The sequence below is a fragment of the Stigmatopora nigra genome, chromosome 2 (assembly GCF_051989575.1).
Source record: "Stigmatopora nigra isolate UIUO_SnigA chromosome 2, RoL_Snig_1.1, whole genome shotgun sequence".
Lineage (NCBI taxonomy): Eukaryota > Metazoa > Chordata > Actinopteri > Syngnathiformes > Syngnathidae > Stigmatopora > Stigmatopora nigra.
In genome coordinates, this window is record NC_135509.1 from 10,407,314 (window position 1) to 10,424,347 (window position 17,034).

Consider the following 17,034-nt stretch of genomic DNA (forward strand, 5'->3'; position numbering starts at 1 on the left):
ATTCCCCGTTTTGTTTTGCATATAGAAAAGTTGTGATTGTTTATAATATAAGAATAAATTAAAATTATATATTTGCCGTCCAATAAGTTTTGACTGGGAGATTGTTACAGTCAGTTAAATAAGAGTCATATAAAGTGATACACTTTTTTAGTGTATCAACACCATTTTTTAAAATAAACTGTTAGGCTTTTTTTCCTGTAGAGATTTAAATAGAACTTTTAGGGAACGTTGTCCGAAGAGCAAGCAAGCGCAGAGTCCAACTGCGTCATGCGTGCGTCACTGTGTCATATCCGGCGCAAGCGCAGAGCTCCATCTTGTGTCTCGTGTGAGGCCTCTCTTCCTCTACCGCCATCATGGGTCGCATGCACGCTCCCGGGTAAATGTCCTTTTTCGCCTTTTAAGTTGCGTTTTTGCCGTCGAAGGTTGCCTACGGGGGCATAAAAATGAATCCAAGTGCACAAAGAGCAGTAATATCCCTGGTTGAAGACTTAAAATGGGTATAAGAAGCTGATAAAACGATTAAGTCGACGGTGTGTTGGATGTCTGCTAGTTTGCGCTAGCTGTCGTTAGCCAATGCCTACGTGAAACTGGACGATTTTAAACGCTACGCTTTACAGCGTTTGAGCCATACAAATGACTTTTTAAACGTGATACCACACTAATGTGTTAAATGGTGATTTGTATGTTGAGAATGTGTTGTTATTCCGTTAACAACGCTAAACTCATTACAGCGCTAACCAATGTTACACTACATTAACAGCAATTTTATTTTGTTTCCTTTTCTACAGAAAGGGCTTGTCCCAGTCAGCTCTACCTTACAGACGCAGTGTCCCAACTGTAAGTATTCTGCACAATATCCTTTAAAATAGTTAATCAACCCTATTCCTGCGCCTCAAAAAATAGATTGTCTTATACAGAGGGAAATCCATTTGCAACTGCATCACTTGTATGTATAGCTTCAATGGACTGACTAATGCAAGAGCAAACATTTTTAGTGGAGTTACAAGATATTGACTGATGTCTGTTGTAGGGAACATGTTTGATCCTAGAAATAAACAAATATGAAAATGACACCCTATTGAACATTTTGAGTAGAAATGACAAAGGATAACAAAACAAGTGTATTTTGGTTTGAACATGTATTTCTGGCCTTTTTCAGTGGCTGAAGCTGACAGCTGATGATGTCAAAGAGCAGATTTTCAAGCTGGCCAAAAAAGGCCTGACCCCCTCTCAAATTGGTATGTCAATTGTAAAATGCTTTTTAGCCAGAGTAAATCTTCAAAAAACAATGTTATTAACCATTTACTGGGCACTTATTTACAACTGCTTGGCTATTTCAGTTCTATAATGCGTCCATTGTTGTTGTTGTTTTTATCACGATCAATCATGTCATCTGAAAAACAAATCATCCAGAAAATCCAACCCAGATTGTTGTGTCAAATGTGTGTGTGTTTCTTTTAAGGTGTGATACTGAGGGACTCCCACGGTGTGGCTCAGGTCCGTTTCGTCACCGGCAACAAGATCCTGAGGATCCTCAAGTCCAAGGGTCTGGCGCCTGACCTGCACGAGGACTTGTACCACCTCATCAAGAAGGCCGTGGCCATCAGGAAGCATCTGGAGAGAAACAGAAAGGTTATATATAAAAGAAAAGCTCTGCTGTTAAGTCTTTATTTTTTTACAACGCCACCTAACCCAACATCTGCTTATCGGCGTGCAGGATAAGGACGCAAAGTTCCGTCTGATTCTCACCGAGAGCAGAATCCACAGGCTGGCTCGCTACTATAAGACCAAGAGAGTACTGGCCCCCAACTGGAAGTAGTACGTACTCAATCTCCCTTGTCTTTATTTTTATTCTGGTTATCAAGGCACAATTCATTGTCCTGCTCTCCCTCATCTTGAGAGTTGTGATATTTCTGTTGTGCAAGAGAAAAACTTGGAGGTAAATTAACAGTGCAGCTTGTTAGTGTTGCCACTGCCAGTCCCCTTCACACACCAATTGTTCATCTCAATGCCATTGGAATTGCTCTGCTGAATACGTATTTTCTAATGTTATTTTTTGTTTCTGTTCACAGCGAGTCTTCTACAGCTTCTGCTCTGGTGGCATAAAAGGTTCTTTTTTTCCAAATAAATGAAAGTTTGAATGAGAAGTTCCCTTGTTTGTTTCTTGTTTTCACGGCAACAAATCAATTTTGGCAAGGTTTTCAAATGGATTAAATGTCTATCCCCGTTAATGGCAATTAAGGCAAATAATAATAAATTGTGAGTATGTACGGCTAGTAGGAATGGTGTGATCTTGACATACTTTCTATCAAGGCATTATTCAGATTTTAATCTTGGACATCTAACTTTATTAATAATTTGTCAGTGCAGTAATAAACGATGGTCATGGTTGACTTGGCTATTCAAATAACAAATGCCAAACAAAAGGCACTTTTGGGGTAGTGTAGTACAAGTATTATGGTACTGTTGTAACAGATTCTGTTTCCTGGATAAGAGTATGGATAATGTGCTCTATATCTGCTAACATTACGTTGGTTATTAAATGTTTACAATTACGACTTAGGCGTTTTCACCTGCTAATTCGCTTTTCTATAAATAAATAAAAAACTTCCCCGGTTTTCCGGAAATTGCGCGATCTTCCGTGCGTCATTGACGTACTCCAAGAGTGTTTACACTAAAACAGTCGCTTTATCCAATCAGAATAACCGCTTGGCACAAAATGGGGGCGCGGCATTACCCGTGCTGAGTGACAGTCACTGTGACCAATCAGAGCTTAGCCTAACGTCATCTCTGTTTATTAAAGAGAGCGAGCGGCGCGACACGGTCAGTCACGATTACTACAAGGTACAAGTTAAATAACCAACAAAATGGAGACGCTACTACTTGGGGAAGCCTGACAACGATAAACTCAAAGAAACATGGATCCGCTTCGGCAGAAGATGAAGAAACATCAGCTTAGTGACATTTACCTGTCTTCGACGTGGTGTCAGCTGGTTTTCAACGAAGAGTACCAGAATACGTGATAAGACCTTTTTGTTTCCCGTGTCGGCCAAAATGTCTACAGCGATGACTTGTCAGCGGACAGTAACAACAACAACCAACACTGCTCCGGCTGCCATGGAGCGATTCGGCAGCCGAGGAATGGCACTTTTGCCTTGGACCAAGCAGATGTTGGTGGTTCTGTGTGAGCGCCTCTGGCTTCTGGTTCGGGTCATCTACTGCACCTTCTTGTCTGGTAAGAGGCAAACGTTAAGTTTTGATTTAAAAAGATGTATACATACAGGCTTAATCAGTTTAAAATATAGATTTATGTGGTTATATTTGTTATTTCATTGTGTCTGATTTCACCTAAACATTTTTTTGAGCATCTTCACTCATTTTTAAGTGTTTTATTACTCATTTTGGACTTCGGTCGAAACTAAAATCTTTGGTCGATTCTGACTTTTTATAGAGATCAGCATATTGCGTCACTCAATAGGACACGCCCAGACCTTTGAATCTTACAGATAGTAATTCCTCTTTCCTGTAAGATATTTTAAATAATAAAATGACTGCTGCTTTTTTGTTGTTAGTTTCAATATGGAATGTTTATTTGATATGAATGAATTGAGCTGAGGTTGCTCACAGGATGAATTCAACATTCAAGGCAAGGTACTTTACCAAAGAAATTGATGCAAGGACAGTCTGCATCTGTACAAAAATACTCAAAAAATAAACATTCAAGTTTTAATTTGGTAGTCTAGTCCATGATGCCAGTTGTTCTCCATTTTTGTACCAGTTTAACTCTTTGCATTATTTCTCCTTTAAATCAGTTTTCCAGATGTTTCGATTTGAAGTTTACTTTGGGATCACAGAGGAGATTGGTCAGCACATCCCACACGGTGGCCAGACTCAGTCCTTTCTCTTCTCCTCGCTGATTGAGGGCGATGCTGACATGGCGGGCCATCCCGACGACCTGTCGGACGGCGGCAAGGCTACGGCCGAGGCGCTGCTGTCGGGCCTGGGTCCTGACGACGGCGTGTACGTGGGCTTCCGGAGCGACTGGAACATCTTCCCCGCTTTTTCCACAGAGGTGTTGTTCAAGGAGGAGGACGGCGACAGCACCGACTTCATACGGGACACGTGGGACGACCCTTACGGCCCGTCCTCGAAGATCAATGGCGAGGAGATGTCCGGCCTGAAGATGTGGGTCAAGAGATCTGACAGCGACATCAGCTGGTCCAGCTCTGATGTATCATCTGCCGACCTGGAAGAGAGCGAACGCCTCCTAGAGCTCTTTTCCAGGCCGGACGACCCTTACAACCCCATGTGCTTTTCCGCCTGCACCATTAGCAACGCGCCAAAACCCATCTCGGCGCCTAGCAACGTCAACTTTGCCGCCTCCGATGACGAAGAGGGATTGTGGAGCAGCCTTGAAAAGAAAAACGACCCTTACCATCCACTCAACTTCCAGGCTCCTTTTAGTGATCAACAGCCTCAACATGTCCCATGCCCTCCAAAAGTCACTCCTGCTAAATGTACTAAAGTTCTCAAGAAAAAGACCTGGCCTTCCAGACTTGACTCTCAAGAGGTCATACGTGTGCCATGGAAAAGACCTGCCCAAAGACGCCAATCACCTAACGGAAGTGGAGAACAGGCACTGAAAAAGGTATGCGATGGCATAAATGCATTCTTGACATGCGGTTTCTCAAAATAACTGACTTCATTACTATTTTTGGGACAAGAGCAACAGGTGTTTGTCTTAGAGAAAAAAAAGAAAACATTTACATTGGTCAGCTATCTATGTGTGTAAATGTATTTATATGCATGTGCTTACCAGCCAAAGTTGGCTGGGATAGTCTCCAGCACCCCTGCGACCCTTGTGAGGATAAAGGGGTACAGAAAATCAATTAATATATCTGGTATAAATACGGGTCGTCGTTATCTAGGTGGTGTGACATTAAATTAATTTCAAGCCTTGATAACATTTCACTTCACCTTTTAAGGATACCATTTTGAATGTGCTGCCAAATTTGCCTCTCAGTTCAAAACCGACAGAGAATATTACACACAGTGATATCAGACCTAATCTATTTTTTAGCGGCGCTCCGTTCCTATTTGGTACCCTACGTGTTCGTCATGGCTTGTTTTTTCTGCTGGGTTGTTGTCATGCTGACTGTTCACATGACTCTGGTGAGTCAGCTGAGAATTGTTGCAAAGTCCCCCGGATGGCTTGCATCACAGATCCAAAAAGGATATCTGTATATTGCTGTGTAAATTTAAAATGGCCACTTGCATAGATTAACGCGTCGTCATCTCTTCTCGTTCAAGGTCCGCTTCTCTCCGGTGGTGGAGGTCCACGTCATGTGGGCGTGGCGCTTTGCCTCCGCTGCCACACGAAAAGGACCCTGGGAGGAGATGGCCCGGGATCGCGAACGCTTTGGTCGGCGCGTTGGCGAGGTGGAGCGAGCCATTGGGTACTGCTTGGAAGCCACGCACCGGGCCAAGATGCGCCAATATGTGGACACCCGATTGGACACTGGATGATTCTTTTGTAGGAGGGGGGCTAGGGATGTCCCCAATCAGAAATTGGCTTGGAATGTATCAGAAATTGCGCCAGATTGGGTCATTTTCAGATGATCCGGAATTGGGTTTTTTATTCTAACGGTGTACATTTTTAGGTATTGACTCATTAGCTGCCATTGATCGAATGGAATCAGGCGACTCCAACTCTGGTGCAAAAATATGTGATTGGAAAATCCCTAGTTAGGACTTTTTTCATCAGTTAGTGGGTATCTAGTTATTTTTATTTATCTTTATTTAAAACATTGTACCTCAAAAATGTTTTTCATGAATTGTTCATAGGACTTAACACTGCACTGACTGACACTTTGCCATGTAAACTCACTGTAGATGATGTTGCCTTGCATTTGGACCTACTAAGAAAGTCATACAAGTGGTGTTTGTTGTTTGAAATGAATGTACAGCAGCTCAAGTAGATGCCACGGAAAAAGGTTGAGTTTTTGAATGTATCTATCTTGTGGTGTACATTTTTTGTTTCCTCAAATATTGCAACTCTGGTTGGTTGTTTCTTATTTTCTTATGCTGTTTTATATTTTTCTTAACACAAGTAGACCCTGCTGTGACTCTGATGTGTATTTCTATTTAGATGGTTTTTGACTAGTTGTAAAAAAATGAACATCAAAAGAGAATAAACAATGAAATCTGTCCAATTTGAATTTTTATTTTGTTCTGTTGTGCTAGAAATGGTGATAGATGTACTTTGGCTGACAGCAAGTGATTGCTGCTATTCTATTTAACAATTGGATGTTTTATCCCATCAATAGTTGTAAGTGTATTTGTTGTAAATTAGTATTTCTAGTGGAAGCAATTTACCTGATTCATAGCAATCATGATTCACAATTCCCTCCCATATAATAATTTGACAAATGTCAATATTTGCATCAGAGAAAAAGACATACTAACCAGCAAAAAAAATAGGTTCCAAACAAAAAACATTCTCCACAATTTGAAGTATGATGCAAAGATAGGTGTGCTTGTTGCTGTTGTTCTTTTTTCCCCAGAAGGCTGTTCTTCTTTTCTGTTGTAACACCATTGTAAGACAACACACTGTATGATGAAATGACATCCCTGGGGGTGCAAACAATTAGCATCACACACACACACATTGCTAATTGGCGTTGCTGATGCAGGTAGCCTGTCCCAATTAATTAAGTTAACATGTTTCCTGGGTTCCTCATTGGTCATATGTTGATGTGTTGTATTCTAATCATCAGTGCAAATTCAATGTCAGCAGCACTTTCCATTTTGCCTCCTCTCGGTTGCTTGGCAACCGGAGGCGGCGTGGAAAGGATTGCAGGTGATTGCAGCACATGTGGATGATGAGAGACGTGCTGGTCATGCACTAGTAGGAGAAGATGAAGGTGATGAAGATGATATTATCCTCTCTAGATCAACCTCCAGGGTGGCAATTAGCCGATGATGCAATAACAGGCATGCGGCATGCCAGGCTTTCTCAAAGGGAAGCCACATTAAAATAAATAGCAAGGCACATTTTCTTTATGGAATAAAATCTAAAAATTTGTGGATTTTTTCTTTTTCTGCAAGAAAATGTGCCTGAAAATTCAAAAGAAGACTGTCAGTTACGGTTTGGTACAACCTTTCTGGGAAGTCAACTTGAGACCCCTATTTCCATAAAATGCTCTTTTAAATTGGATCTACTGCTCTCATGTGGTAAATGTATGTATTGCACCTTGCAAGAGAAAGTACACCGTCGAATGAAATGTTGGGACATAAAGTAGGTATTTGTCTTCAAATAACCAAATAGAAAAAAAAGTAAAGTCAAAAGTGATCCCCTTTGTCAAATGCTTTAAAAAGAGTAGCTTTACAGCTATGGTATTGGCAAAGACTAATGAGGAGTTAAATATAATGAGTTGACGATTAAAAAAAAATAAAGTAGTCTAATAAGGAGACAGAGAACCATGCACACTCACACCCATACCTAGGGGCAATTTAGAGTGTCCAATGAGCCTACAATGAATCTTTTTTGGGAATTTGGGCTGAAATAAGAGTCCCATGTGGAACTCCACACAGGTGGAAAAACCTGGATTTGAACGCATGACCTCAGAGTAGTGAAGCTGACACACTAACCCCCGATCCACCAGGCTGCATTGGCTGTTCTAGTCAAACAAAACATCGATTATTCTATAGTAATCCTTTAGTGGCTTCACAATACAAGCAATCAGAAACCTGATCCTGTACATCTGAAAAATAGGCTTAAGTCTTGCAGTGCCTCCAAATAGTATTCAAAGTACCCCTTATGCTTTCCACATTTTATGTTTTTTTGCTCATTTGGACTAATTCGTTGTAAACAAAAAAATGAGAAATCTCATGTAGATACAAGCAATCACAGCCTTTGTCAAGAAAAAAAAGTGAACTCAGGTGTATCGTGTTTCTACTGATCATCCCTGAGAGCTTCCTCCATTTTAATTGGTGAATTGAGTTGATTTGACATGATTTGGAAGTGCACTCACTTGTCTACAGAAAGTCCCACAGGTGTGTCACAAAGCAAACCAAGCATGAAGTCAAAAGAATCGTCTCAAGACTCAAATTTGGTGATTATTTTTATTAATCATTTTCCTCTAGCCCCTCATAGTTGAAGTGAATGAGTTAAAACTTGGAGTCCATTTTTTTATTTAAAAAACTGCTAAGTACAAGCAGAATATTTAACATAGTTGCACTCTTTACCCATCTGTTGTGATGTTGTGTTTTCGATCAAGCATGTCAAGTTTGTGCTCTGGGTGTTTAAATGGTAGAAGGAAGTAAAAAAAAAAAAACATGAGGCCTGTAAGCATCAGTCTGTTGAAGCATGGCAGGCAGCCATGCATTATTTAGCCCTCATTTGCACAAGACAAGACACAATGTGTGGTGTGGTGGCGGCGCCAGCGTGCTAGAGGAAGGTTTTTTTTTTCTTTTTTGGGCTTGGGGCTAGTAGAGTGCAAGGTTTTTACGTTCACTTTTTTTGCTTCATCTTATTTGCACTGCTTGGCCAAGCACCAGCAGGCTTAAGACAAACCAAGAAAATAAAGGGTGCAAATTCAAGGCCCTCCTGGCAACAGTTACAACAATGGAGAGATGTTTGTTTGTTTGACTCATTCGCTGATATCCATGGCAATGTACATCCAGTTTTTCAGATGGGTTGGATGACTATTCATTTGATTGGTGTTTTTGTTATTTTATTGATTGGTAGCTATTGTTTTTTTAATGGATTTTGTTAGATTATTTGTTGATTTTATGTATTATTGTGGAGTTTTGGGGGGTATATTAACTATTTTAAAACTTCTAGGACTTTATGTAAAGATTATTTTTTGAAGATGCAATTAAATGTTTTAAATCTTTAAGTAGTTTGAAATTTCTTTTCATTATGTTGAGTCAATTAAATGTAATGTTAAGTGTTAGTTTTTTTGTGAAAATATATATTTTTTAAAATTTCTTTATCCTCACGTTCAGAATTGTTTTCATGATGTATTAATTTGATTTAAAACATTCTTTACTGTTCACATTTAATATCCTTACCACCAATTTTGGTTGTGCCACATTTGGTTGGGATAGGCTCCAGCACCCCTGCCACCCTGGTGAGGATAAGCAGTACAAAAAACGTTTGCATATTTTTTGTTTATAAATGACGTTGCACAAATCCTGACTTAAGTTGTGAGTACTCCACTTGACACTTGTTTCCATCCAATGATGTTCTATTGCTTGTCTCCCTTTTTGCTTTTTTTCCCCCTCACTAAAAACAATGTGAATGTGTGGCTGACATATTGTTGCACTTTTGCCCCCTGGGTGTGTGCGTGTGAGTGTGTACAAAGGCAGTGTTTGAAGTGGGGGAGAAAGGAATGAGCTAAGAGGAGGGCTTGAAATACAGCTCCAGAATTCTGCACCTTGTACATGTTCTCCGTGTGTGTGTTTGTGTGTGTGTTTTCCCTTCAGTTTGTTTCAGACAGTCCTGGCATGTGGAAAAGGTCTGACCAATGTGCTTCTGATGATATGTAATGTCCAGCTAGTTTCATTGATTACTATTGTGATTTAGTAGACTTTAGTTTTTATTCATTGTATAATGTTGTGCTTGTGCTGATACATGCAAAAATGTAAATAGCTGTTAAGTCCATTTAAATGTGATGAGTGAGTAAATATTTCTTGTTCTTTGCAGTTGGTATGAAAATGTTTAGCCCTCACTGGTCTTCCATTTTTTTTTCTAGATTTGGCTATTATTTATTATAGCCGTAAACTATAATCACATCTTTCCATTACAAAGAAGAATCCACTAGCAAGAAAGGGCAAACTGGCAAGAGTTTTTTTTCCTTTTATCCATATCAACTCATGTTATTTTTATAGATGTACCAATCAATTGTGACTAACATATCATGCACCTCCTGGTAAACAATATATCTTACGCTTTCCAATTTGTGCAGTGTTATTCGATTATAGGCCAGTCGTGGGTTTGGTTTGTCTGTGTTTATATTTTGTGGATTTATCACATTTACCCACAGTACTTGTGAGGAAGTGTTTCCTGGATTTAGGCTTTTGTTATGTTTTCTTTTAGTCTGATTGCTTCCAAAATGTTGTGAAATCCTAGTTTACCTCAGTTCTTGCTACAGTTTTGTTTTTATTCAAATATAACAACCCCTAGTGCTCACTTTGTGGATTCTCACGACTAGTTTAATTTATAATAGCATGTGGTGATCTCAGTACTTGGAAGGGAATACTTTTCTTTATTCTTTCTTCCTGGGGAACACTTTATCTGTCTACACAAATTCTCTGCAAACAGAAGAGGGATCCAACCACTCCGCGCCCTTCCCTCGACATGCCTCACTGGGATTTTTTTGCCATGACTCCCACCCAAAGAAAGTGCTGCTAAGCAAGAGGACTTTTTGAGATAAGAGTACAAAAACATCAGGAAAATGTGCTCACCTTTTGGAATGTCATTATACAGCGCCTGCAAAATATCCAGAACCTTTTTTTTCCCCCTATCACACTGGGAATGAATGTGTTGGAAAATGTGTATTTTTTGTCGTTGTTGTTGTTGTTGTGGAGAGTAGATTTGTAAATGACAGGGTGTCAGCAGTTTTTTGTCGTCACAAGCACGCCACCACACGTTTCATCCAGGATGCTAAAGGAGATTCCAATGAGCTCAGCGTTCCTGATGAGAGACTGGGAATACATGGCACATGTGATTATATGTGTGTCTTTTGTTTTCTCAGTTGAACAACAGTGGAAGAGCTGTATGTGTGTAGAGGGAAAAAAAATCAACTAGGCCTTTTTAACAAGATTTATTTTACTTAAGTTAATGTGCTTGAGCCACGATTTTGGAACATGGGAGGAATAGTCAAACCCTGAAATGCACAAATCATTTATCTTGATTTTTAATCCAAAATGGCTCTCTGTTGTGCTTGGCAATGATGAATGATATTAATGAGCTTTTATTGAAATTAAAAGTTTCATTCATTCATTTTCCGATCGGCTACAAAAGGTCATAGGAGCTGCTGGAGACTATCCCACTAGAACAGGGGTAGGCAAACCGGTCCACGAGGCCTGCTGTGGGTGCAGGTTTTTGTTCCAACCGATCCAGCACAGAAACTTCGACCAATTAAATTTCTGCAAGAAAACAAGAAGCACCTGGCTGCAATCCACTGATTGCAATTGTAGGACATCAGATTGGTGAAAAGGTGTCCACTTAATGGGTTGGAATGAAAACCCACACCCACTGCAGTCCTTTGTGGAATGGCTTCATTCATTCATTCATTAAACTGGCCTACCATACTATTTTTTTGGGATACATGTCCGGGGAGGACATGCAAACTCCACAGGTCGAAATCCACCGGGAATTGTACCCTTGATTTCAGAAGTCTCAGGTGCACGGCCACTGAAATTAAGAGTTTGTCCCTAATATAATTGTATTATAAAAATAGACTAATAATCTATTTTAGCCACTCAATGATGCAGTGCCCAAATATAGTACTATATAGTAGTATATAGAATACTAGCAGAGTGTTGAGCAGCTCTGAGTCATCACCCATGCATGAGCAGTCTTCCAATGTCCGCCTGTCCCTGAAGGCGGCGCCGGCCGGCACATGCTGTGTGTGTTCGCGACTCTCCCGGGAGACTCAGCCGAGAGATGAACTAGGACAAGCGGATCATGGCGGCACCTTTGGGCCAGGAATGCCTGCCCGAACACTGGACGTACGGCGTGTGCGGGGACGGGAGGGTCTTCTTCATCGAGTGAGTGAGCGTCCTTCCGTGCCTTTTTTTCGCTCCTCGTTCGAGTGTAACAGGTGTTTATTATCGCCTCTCCCCTCCTCCTCCTCATCCCCCGCACTCGCGCGTCCATCCACCCCTCTCTTGTGCGCGCGTGTGTCCGGTGGACAAGCGATCATACGAGGGAGACCACTTGGCTGCACCCCCGCTCTGCCGAACCGGTCAACTCGGGACATATGATCCGTTCAGGTAAGCTAGCAAAGCGGCCACCTCGGCTCTTTTAGCCCCGGTTTGTCTGGTTCCATTCGACATGACAGCGCGTCTAACTTTCCAGTTTTTGTTTTCTCTGTTTTTTTGGCTAGATCTGCCTAAAGGATGGGAGGAAGGCTTCACGGACGAAGGAGCGAGCTACTTTATCGAGTAAGTGTCGAATAAGTTTGTGTAGGCGTCACCTGCGTCAAGTTGGCGTAACGCTTAGGAAGTCATGGCTGCCGATCGCCAGTTAAGCCACAAGTGCATTTACTGCTTTTGCTACAGGGATATTTCTTTAGGTACACCCATGCAATATATTAATTTTAATATGCCAAATCTTCTGCATATATTTTTCAAAATTTTATCATCGAACATTTTCATTTTATCTAATTTATTTTTTTATTCAACTTTCTATAAACAATTTGTTTTTGCATTTGTTTTCTGTCATGTGCAATTTCTATATTTTTGCTATATAATCGTATTTTTTTTTTATTTTCTCCAGCTAATGTTTTATAGTATGTTTTCATCCAATATCCAAACAACAAACAATAGTCTTTGGTTGTCAAATGGTAGCAATTTGCAGATTCTTAGTCCTAACCTGTCAGAATTAACAACAAATATTTGGGACTGTAGAATATTTATGACAAATATCTCTTACCTAATATAATGCTAGATGCACCTGCATGTATTTGCATTTCGTGTGTGTGCACTGCAATGTAATGCAAAATGCATTCAATGTTTTCAGAAAACGTATGACAAGTCCTTATAAAATTGGTATTGTTTACACATTTGGGTGTAAGTCTAGCACTGAATCCCTTAAGTGTGATTAGTTAAAATGGATGGACCCTCACGCCATTTCATTCAAAGATACGAATGTCGAATTCTTGGTGAGTCCAGGTATTCCTGGTTTTGTATCACTTCCGTGCACATATTTGTGAAATCAATGAACTGACTGCCAGGATTCTCAATGCTGTCAGACGGAGCAAGTTACTTTGCGCTGATAAACGCAGTGACACAATTTTTGTCTGGCTGTGGGCTATTTTCTGACATATTTTTCCTGCCGGGGGAATTTTGCTTTGCCTAGACTTGATGAATACTGCTCAGACTTGTGGTCTCAATGTGTTGAATCTGGACTGTATGGCAACCTTTGTGGACCCCTTGCATAAACATACCTCTGCATGCTGTGTGGGTGTCGTTGGTTATTGGTCAGGTAGATTCCAAGAATATTATCGACTGTTGTAGTTTCTGGATGGGGGGACATGTTTGCCCCTTGACACCCAGTCCCTCTCTGGAGGGGGGGCTTCTGCTTAGGGACAGGAAGGGTGACGATGGGTAGAGAGAAACCTGATAACATGCAAAGTGAAAGAGGGGTTTTGTCCCTGTGGCCTTCATCGCTTTTCTGTCAATGAATGGACTCGGGTTTTCTATAGTGAGTGATGAAAACGGAAATATTACTTTGTAAATCAAGTTTCAACTTCAACTTGCTACTTTGAAGGCAAAAGTTATTTTTTTTGCTGTTGAAGCAATAGTACACATTAGAGTAAACCCTTAAACCAGGGCCGTGTGAGGATAAACAGAATGGAAATTGAATGATATAATTGAATGACAATACTTTACCGTACATCATAAGTTTCGAGTGCTGGCCTTATTCCATATTTCGTTTCTGGTTCATCCTGCTAAGAAACACAAACAAGGGGAAAACCTTGAAAGTGTGGTGATGCGAAACACTCATTGATGCTATCAAGAAGCCGTGTCAATGAGGCTAGTCTCAATCATTTTCTATCAAGATACAATTGTGCGTGGCACCTTGTCCAAATTGTGTAAATGTGCAGTTCTGGAACACTTTGAACTCGCGTCTTTTATACTGGATGAAGGTTACTTTGCTCTGCATTTTAGTACTTGAAAGACCACATGGAATTGCATAATACCATCAAGACATAGCGTATGACCAATAATGCAATGAGATTCAAGTTTTTGTGAGCCGTTAAAACCCAAATTGATCCGTGTTTCTCAGTGTGCAGAGGTTTTCTAATGAAATGCCTGCTCTTGTTCAAATGAAGAGGAGGCTTTGTTTGCCAGACAATTGTCAACAACTACTTGTTTTTTTTTATGTTGCTTGTGGGTACTCAACTCTTCTTGCATTTGAGGCTGAATGAGAGAAAGTAAAAAGTTAAAACCCAAGGACAACATCAAGGATTAAACATTGTCTGTGTTACCATTTTAAAAATGAGTGATGAAACCTTTTTAAAACATGTTATTGGTCACACTTTTCCTTCCTGGCTCATCCGACAGACTTTGAACTGCCATAGTTAATTAATAACCAAGTTCGCTGTATGTCAGGTACCCAAAAGGATAAACAGCGTGGATCATTAATTGATTTTACTGGTTAACAATTCTAGAAAGGACATACATTTTTTTCTTCTTTTGTCAATGAATTATAGAGCAACTTGCACTAGAGACTTTTAAGATCACACTTGTGTAATTCACTCATGAATAAACGTAACATGCATTTTTTTTGGATTGAGGGGGAGAAAACATGACTACATGCAAAATCAATTCCACAGGATATTGATACTCAGATCTCCTTACTATGAGTGCTCTCCACTACTCCACCATGCTGCCTTCTAGTGGAACTGGAGCATAATCTGTTCAGTCATGCTGCAACACATTTCTCAGAAAGTAAAGGAAAGGCAGCATGGTGAGGTAAGATGTAAGCATGACTGTCTTGAACACAGTGGCTGTGTTGCCTACAGCAGGAATATTTTTTTTTAATCTCAAAAAGAAAACTCCTTAATAAAGTCCAGAAAATTTAAAACAATGTAAATGTTGGACGTCTCAAAAGTTAAATGAGGCGATGAGTCACAGTTGACTTGCTGTGTTCACATTGAAGCCTTGAAGCAGCACCGCTGGCTAATGATTTGTCGATCGCTGTGTATGAATTTGTGTGTGTGTGTGTGTGCATTTTTTCTGTAGTTGTATTGTGGTTCTGTCTGAAAAGGTCAGGTCAGTCTGGCACAAGATGTATCGTGAGCCAGATATTGGAAGGTATAAGAATTTCTCTTCTCAAAAAGTAGAGCAACTTTCTATAAAAGCTTTACGGAGCATTCTGCCACCTTTTCTTGGATCTCAAATATGGACTCCAATGAACCTAATTGAGATGCAACTAGGCTAATTTGAAAAATTAGCGAGGAAATTGCCATGAAGCAACAGTCTCTCTAAACACAAGTGTTATTTTTGGAGAATGTTTTTAGGTGTTTCAATACCCCATGTTCATTTGTGTGTGTGTGTGTGTGTGTGTGTGTGTGTGTGTGTGTATGTGGATGTGGATGTGAGAGTGCCTTTTGAAGTTGCCCTGAAAATAAAATGTCCTGAATATTCAACCCGGCCCTCAGGCAACAGGATTCATCCTCACAATCTCACAGAGAATCTGAAATAAACGCAGGGAAGTTGCCTGCTGGTTATTCGGGCTATAGTATGATCGGTTGTAATGGGGTTCCAATAGCTTCTGGTATAAAATATTCTTTTAGGGAAAAACATTGATGTGTAGGATGTTATCGCGAGTGTGTTAAACTCATTTTAGTTCAGGGGACAAAGTAAAGGCACTGTTTATCTATATTTGGCCAGACTGGTATACATGTAGCCTATTAAGTCATATATATGTATATAATATAATTGACACAAAATGACTGAAATGCCTACCTACATCATATAAACAAAAGTGGCAATGTTTGTTTGGAGTATACTTTCAATAGCCGATGCAAGATATGTCCTCAAAGTAGCAAAACTCCCCAAAAATAAAAGCTGCATAGTCTATTCCCTACATCTTTCAAGGACATATTACATTTACAACAAATGCAAAATAGAAACAAACTAGCTGTTAATATAATAACTACATTGTACCTTGCTATTAGGAGATAGAACCTATCTAAAAAAGAAAACAAAAATAATTCTGAATAAACAATATTCTGAAGAACAGTTTGCAATTTCCAACTCTTAGCATGCCTCAAATTAGCTGGTTTATCTCTTTAAAGAATGGTAATAGAATTTCAACAAACACGTTAGTTCTACATTGGACTGTCTGACCTTTGTGCCGCTTATGGCTTGGAATAAAATGTCAATGCTGCACGTCGGTTTGTACACTGGCATCACTTTCATGCACCAGTCCAAATGTCAACATGTTTTTGTGCGTGACAAGTACAGAACATCTGTGTCTGCTTACCTGCAACACGAATATAAAAAAGAGACAATACAGTATGCGGGCAATTTCCTCTTGTAGTAATTCTAGCTTTTCAGACAACATCACCACGACGGCAGTTAAACGACAAACTAAATTCTTACGGTAACATTCCTGGAAAACAAAATGAAACCCCTTTCAATTCGGAATCAAACAACAGCAGCTACAAAGACTTAGGTGGGAAAACACAAAGGAAAGTAGGGAGTTGATTTAGTCGACAGTACAAGGGAACAGAATGTGAAACAAGAAAGTTCCTGTTAGAAAGACTACCATTTCCTCTGGGTAAAAACATGGAGAAGCTTTATTTGTCTGGGGCTGGAAATTGCGGTGGGTGTCCATCTGTGCCCGACCCGGAGCAAAGGAGGGCTTATACAATAGAGTGATTGAGGGACAAACAACAAGATGGTTGAGCCCATGTCAACGTGGGACTGCTTGTCGGATACAATCGGCCTTGTGTCAGCCGAAAGACCAGAGCCAGGTTGCCAGGTCACCAAAACATTAGTTGGATGTGGCTGTTAGAAAGCCATGACATGTATAGCGCCGAGATTTTTGCAATGTCTTTACTGATCTAATATCGAGGTACCGTAGGAAAGATGGGTAGCTGCTGCAGCCGAAAGCCAACCTATGAGACAGGGGTCCAATTGGTTCCTGTCAAACGTCATGTTATCTTTAATATACCGGCAGAGGGGGTGACCAATCTTGATCGTCTTGAATGTGCTGCTAGGAATCTGCAATTTCAGTCAAGGTGGGCTAAATTCACTGTATTTTTGTCTGATTTATTGGTAACATTGTGA

General features: G+C 40.2%; 3 protein-coding genes and 1 non-coding gene across 4 annotated transcripts in view; all 4 read left to right on the top strand.

Moving 5' to 3' along the window:
- Positions 1-256: 256 nt before the first annotated feature.
- rps13 (ribosomal protein S13) lies at positions 257-2,147 on the top strand. Its single transcript, XM_077710546.1, has 6 exons — positions 257-376; positions 789-837; positions 1,160-1,238; positions 1,463-1,632; positions 1,718-1,818; positions 2,073-2,147. Exons 1-6 carry the CDS (start codon positions 354-356, stop codon positions 2,104-2,106), a joined length of 456 nt encoding a protein of 151 aa, XP_077566672.1. The 5' UTR covers positions 257-353; the 3' UTR covers positions 2,107-2,147.
- LOC144193461 (small nucleolar RNA SNORA19) lies at positions 1,864-1,995 on the top strand. The gene has a single exon (XR_013325772.1). It is a non-coding gene; the product is annotated as a small nucleolar RNA SNORA19 (small nucleolar RNA).
- Positions 2,148-2,814: 667 nt separating the features above from the next.
- Positions 2,815-6,212, top strand: LOC144186398 (uncharacterized). Its single transcript, XM_077710545.1, has 3 exons — positions 2,815-3,235; positions 3,813-4,648; positions 5,311-6,212. The coding sequence occupies exons 1-3, from the start codon at positions 3,055-3,057 to the stop codon at positions 5,524-5,526; spliced, it is 1,233 nt and encodes a 410-aa protein (XP_077566671.1). The 5' UTR covers positions 2,815-3,054; the 3' UTR covers positions 5,527-6,212.
- Positions 6,213-8,003: 1,791 nt separating this feature from the next.
- LOC144208518 (pleckstrin homology domain-containing family A member 7-like) overlaps positions 8,004-17,034 on the top strand; it is a 50,072-nt gene continuing 41,041 nt past the window's right edge. Inside the window, exons 1-4 of the mRNA XM_077734422.1 lie at positions 8,004-8,114; positions 11,614-11,778; positions 11,927-12,003; positions 12,117-12,174. Coding sequence (XP_077590548.1) covers positions 11,696-11,778; positions 11,927-12,003; positions 12,117-12,174 — 218 coding nt within the window. The 5' untranslated portion in view covers positions 8,004-8,114; positions 11,614-11,695. The remainder of the gene's footprint in view (positions 8,115-11,613; positions 11,779-11,926; positions 12,004-12,116; positions 12,175-17,034) is intronic.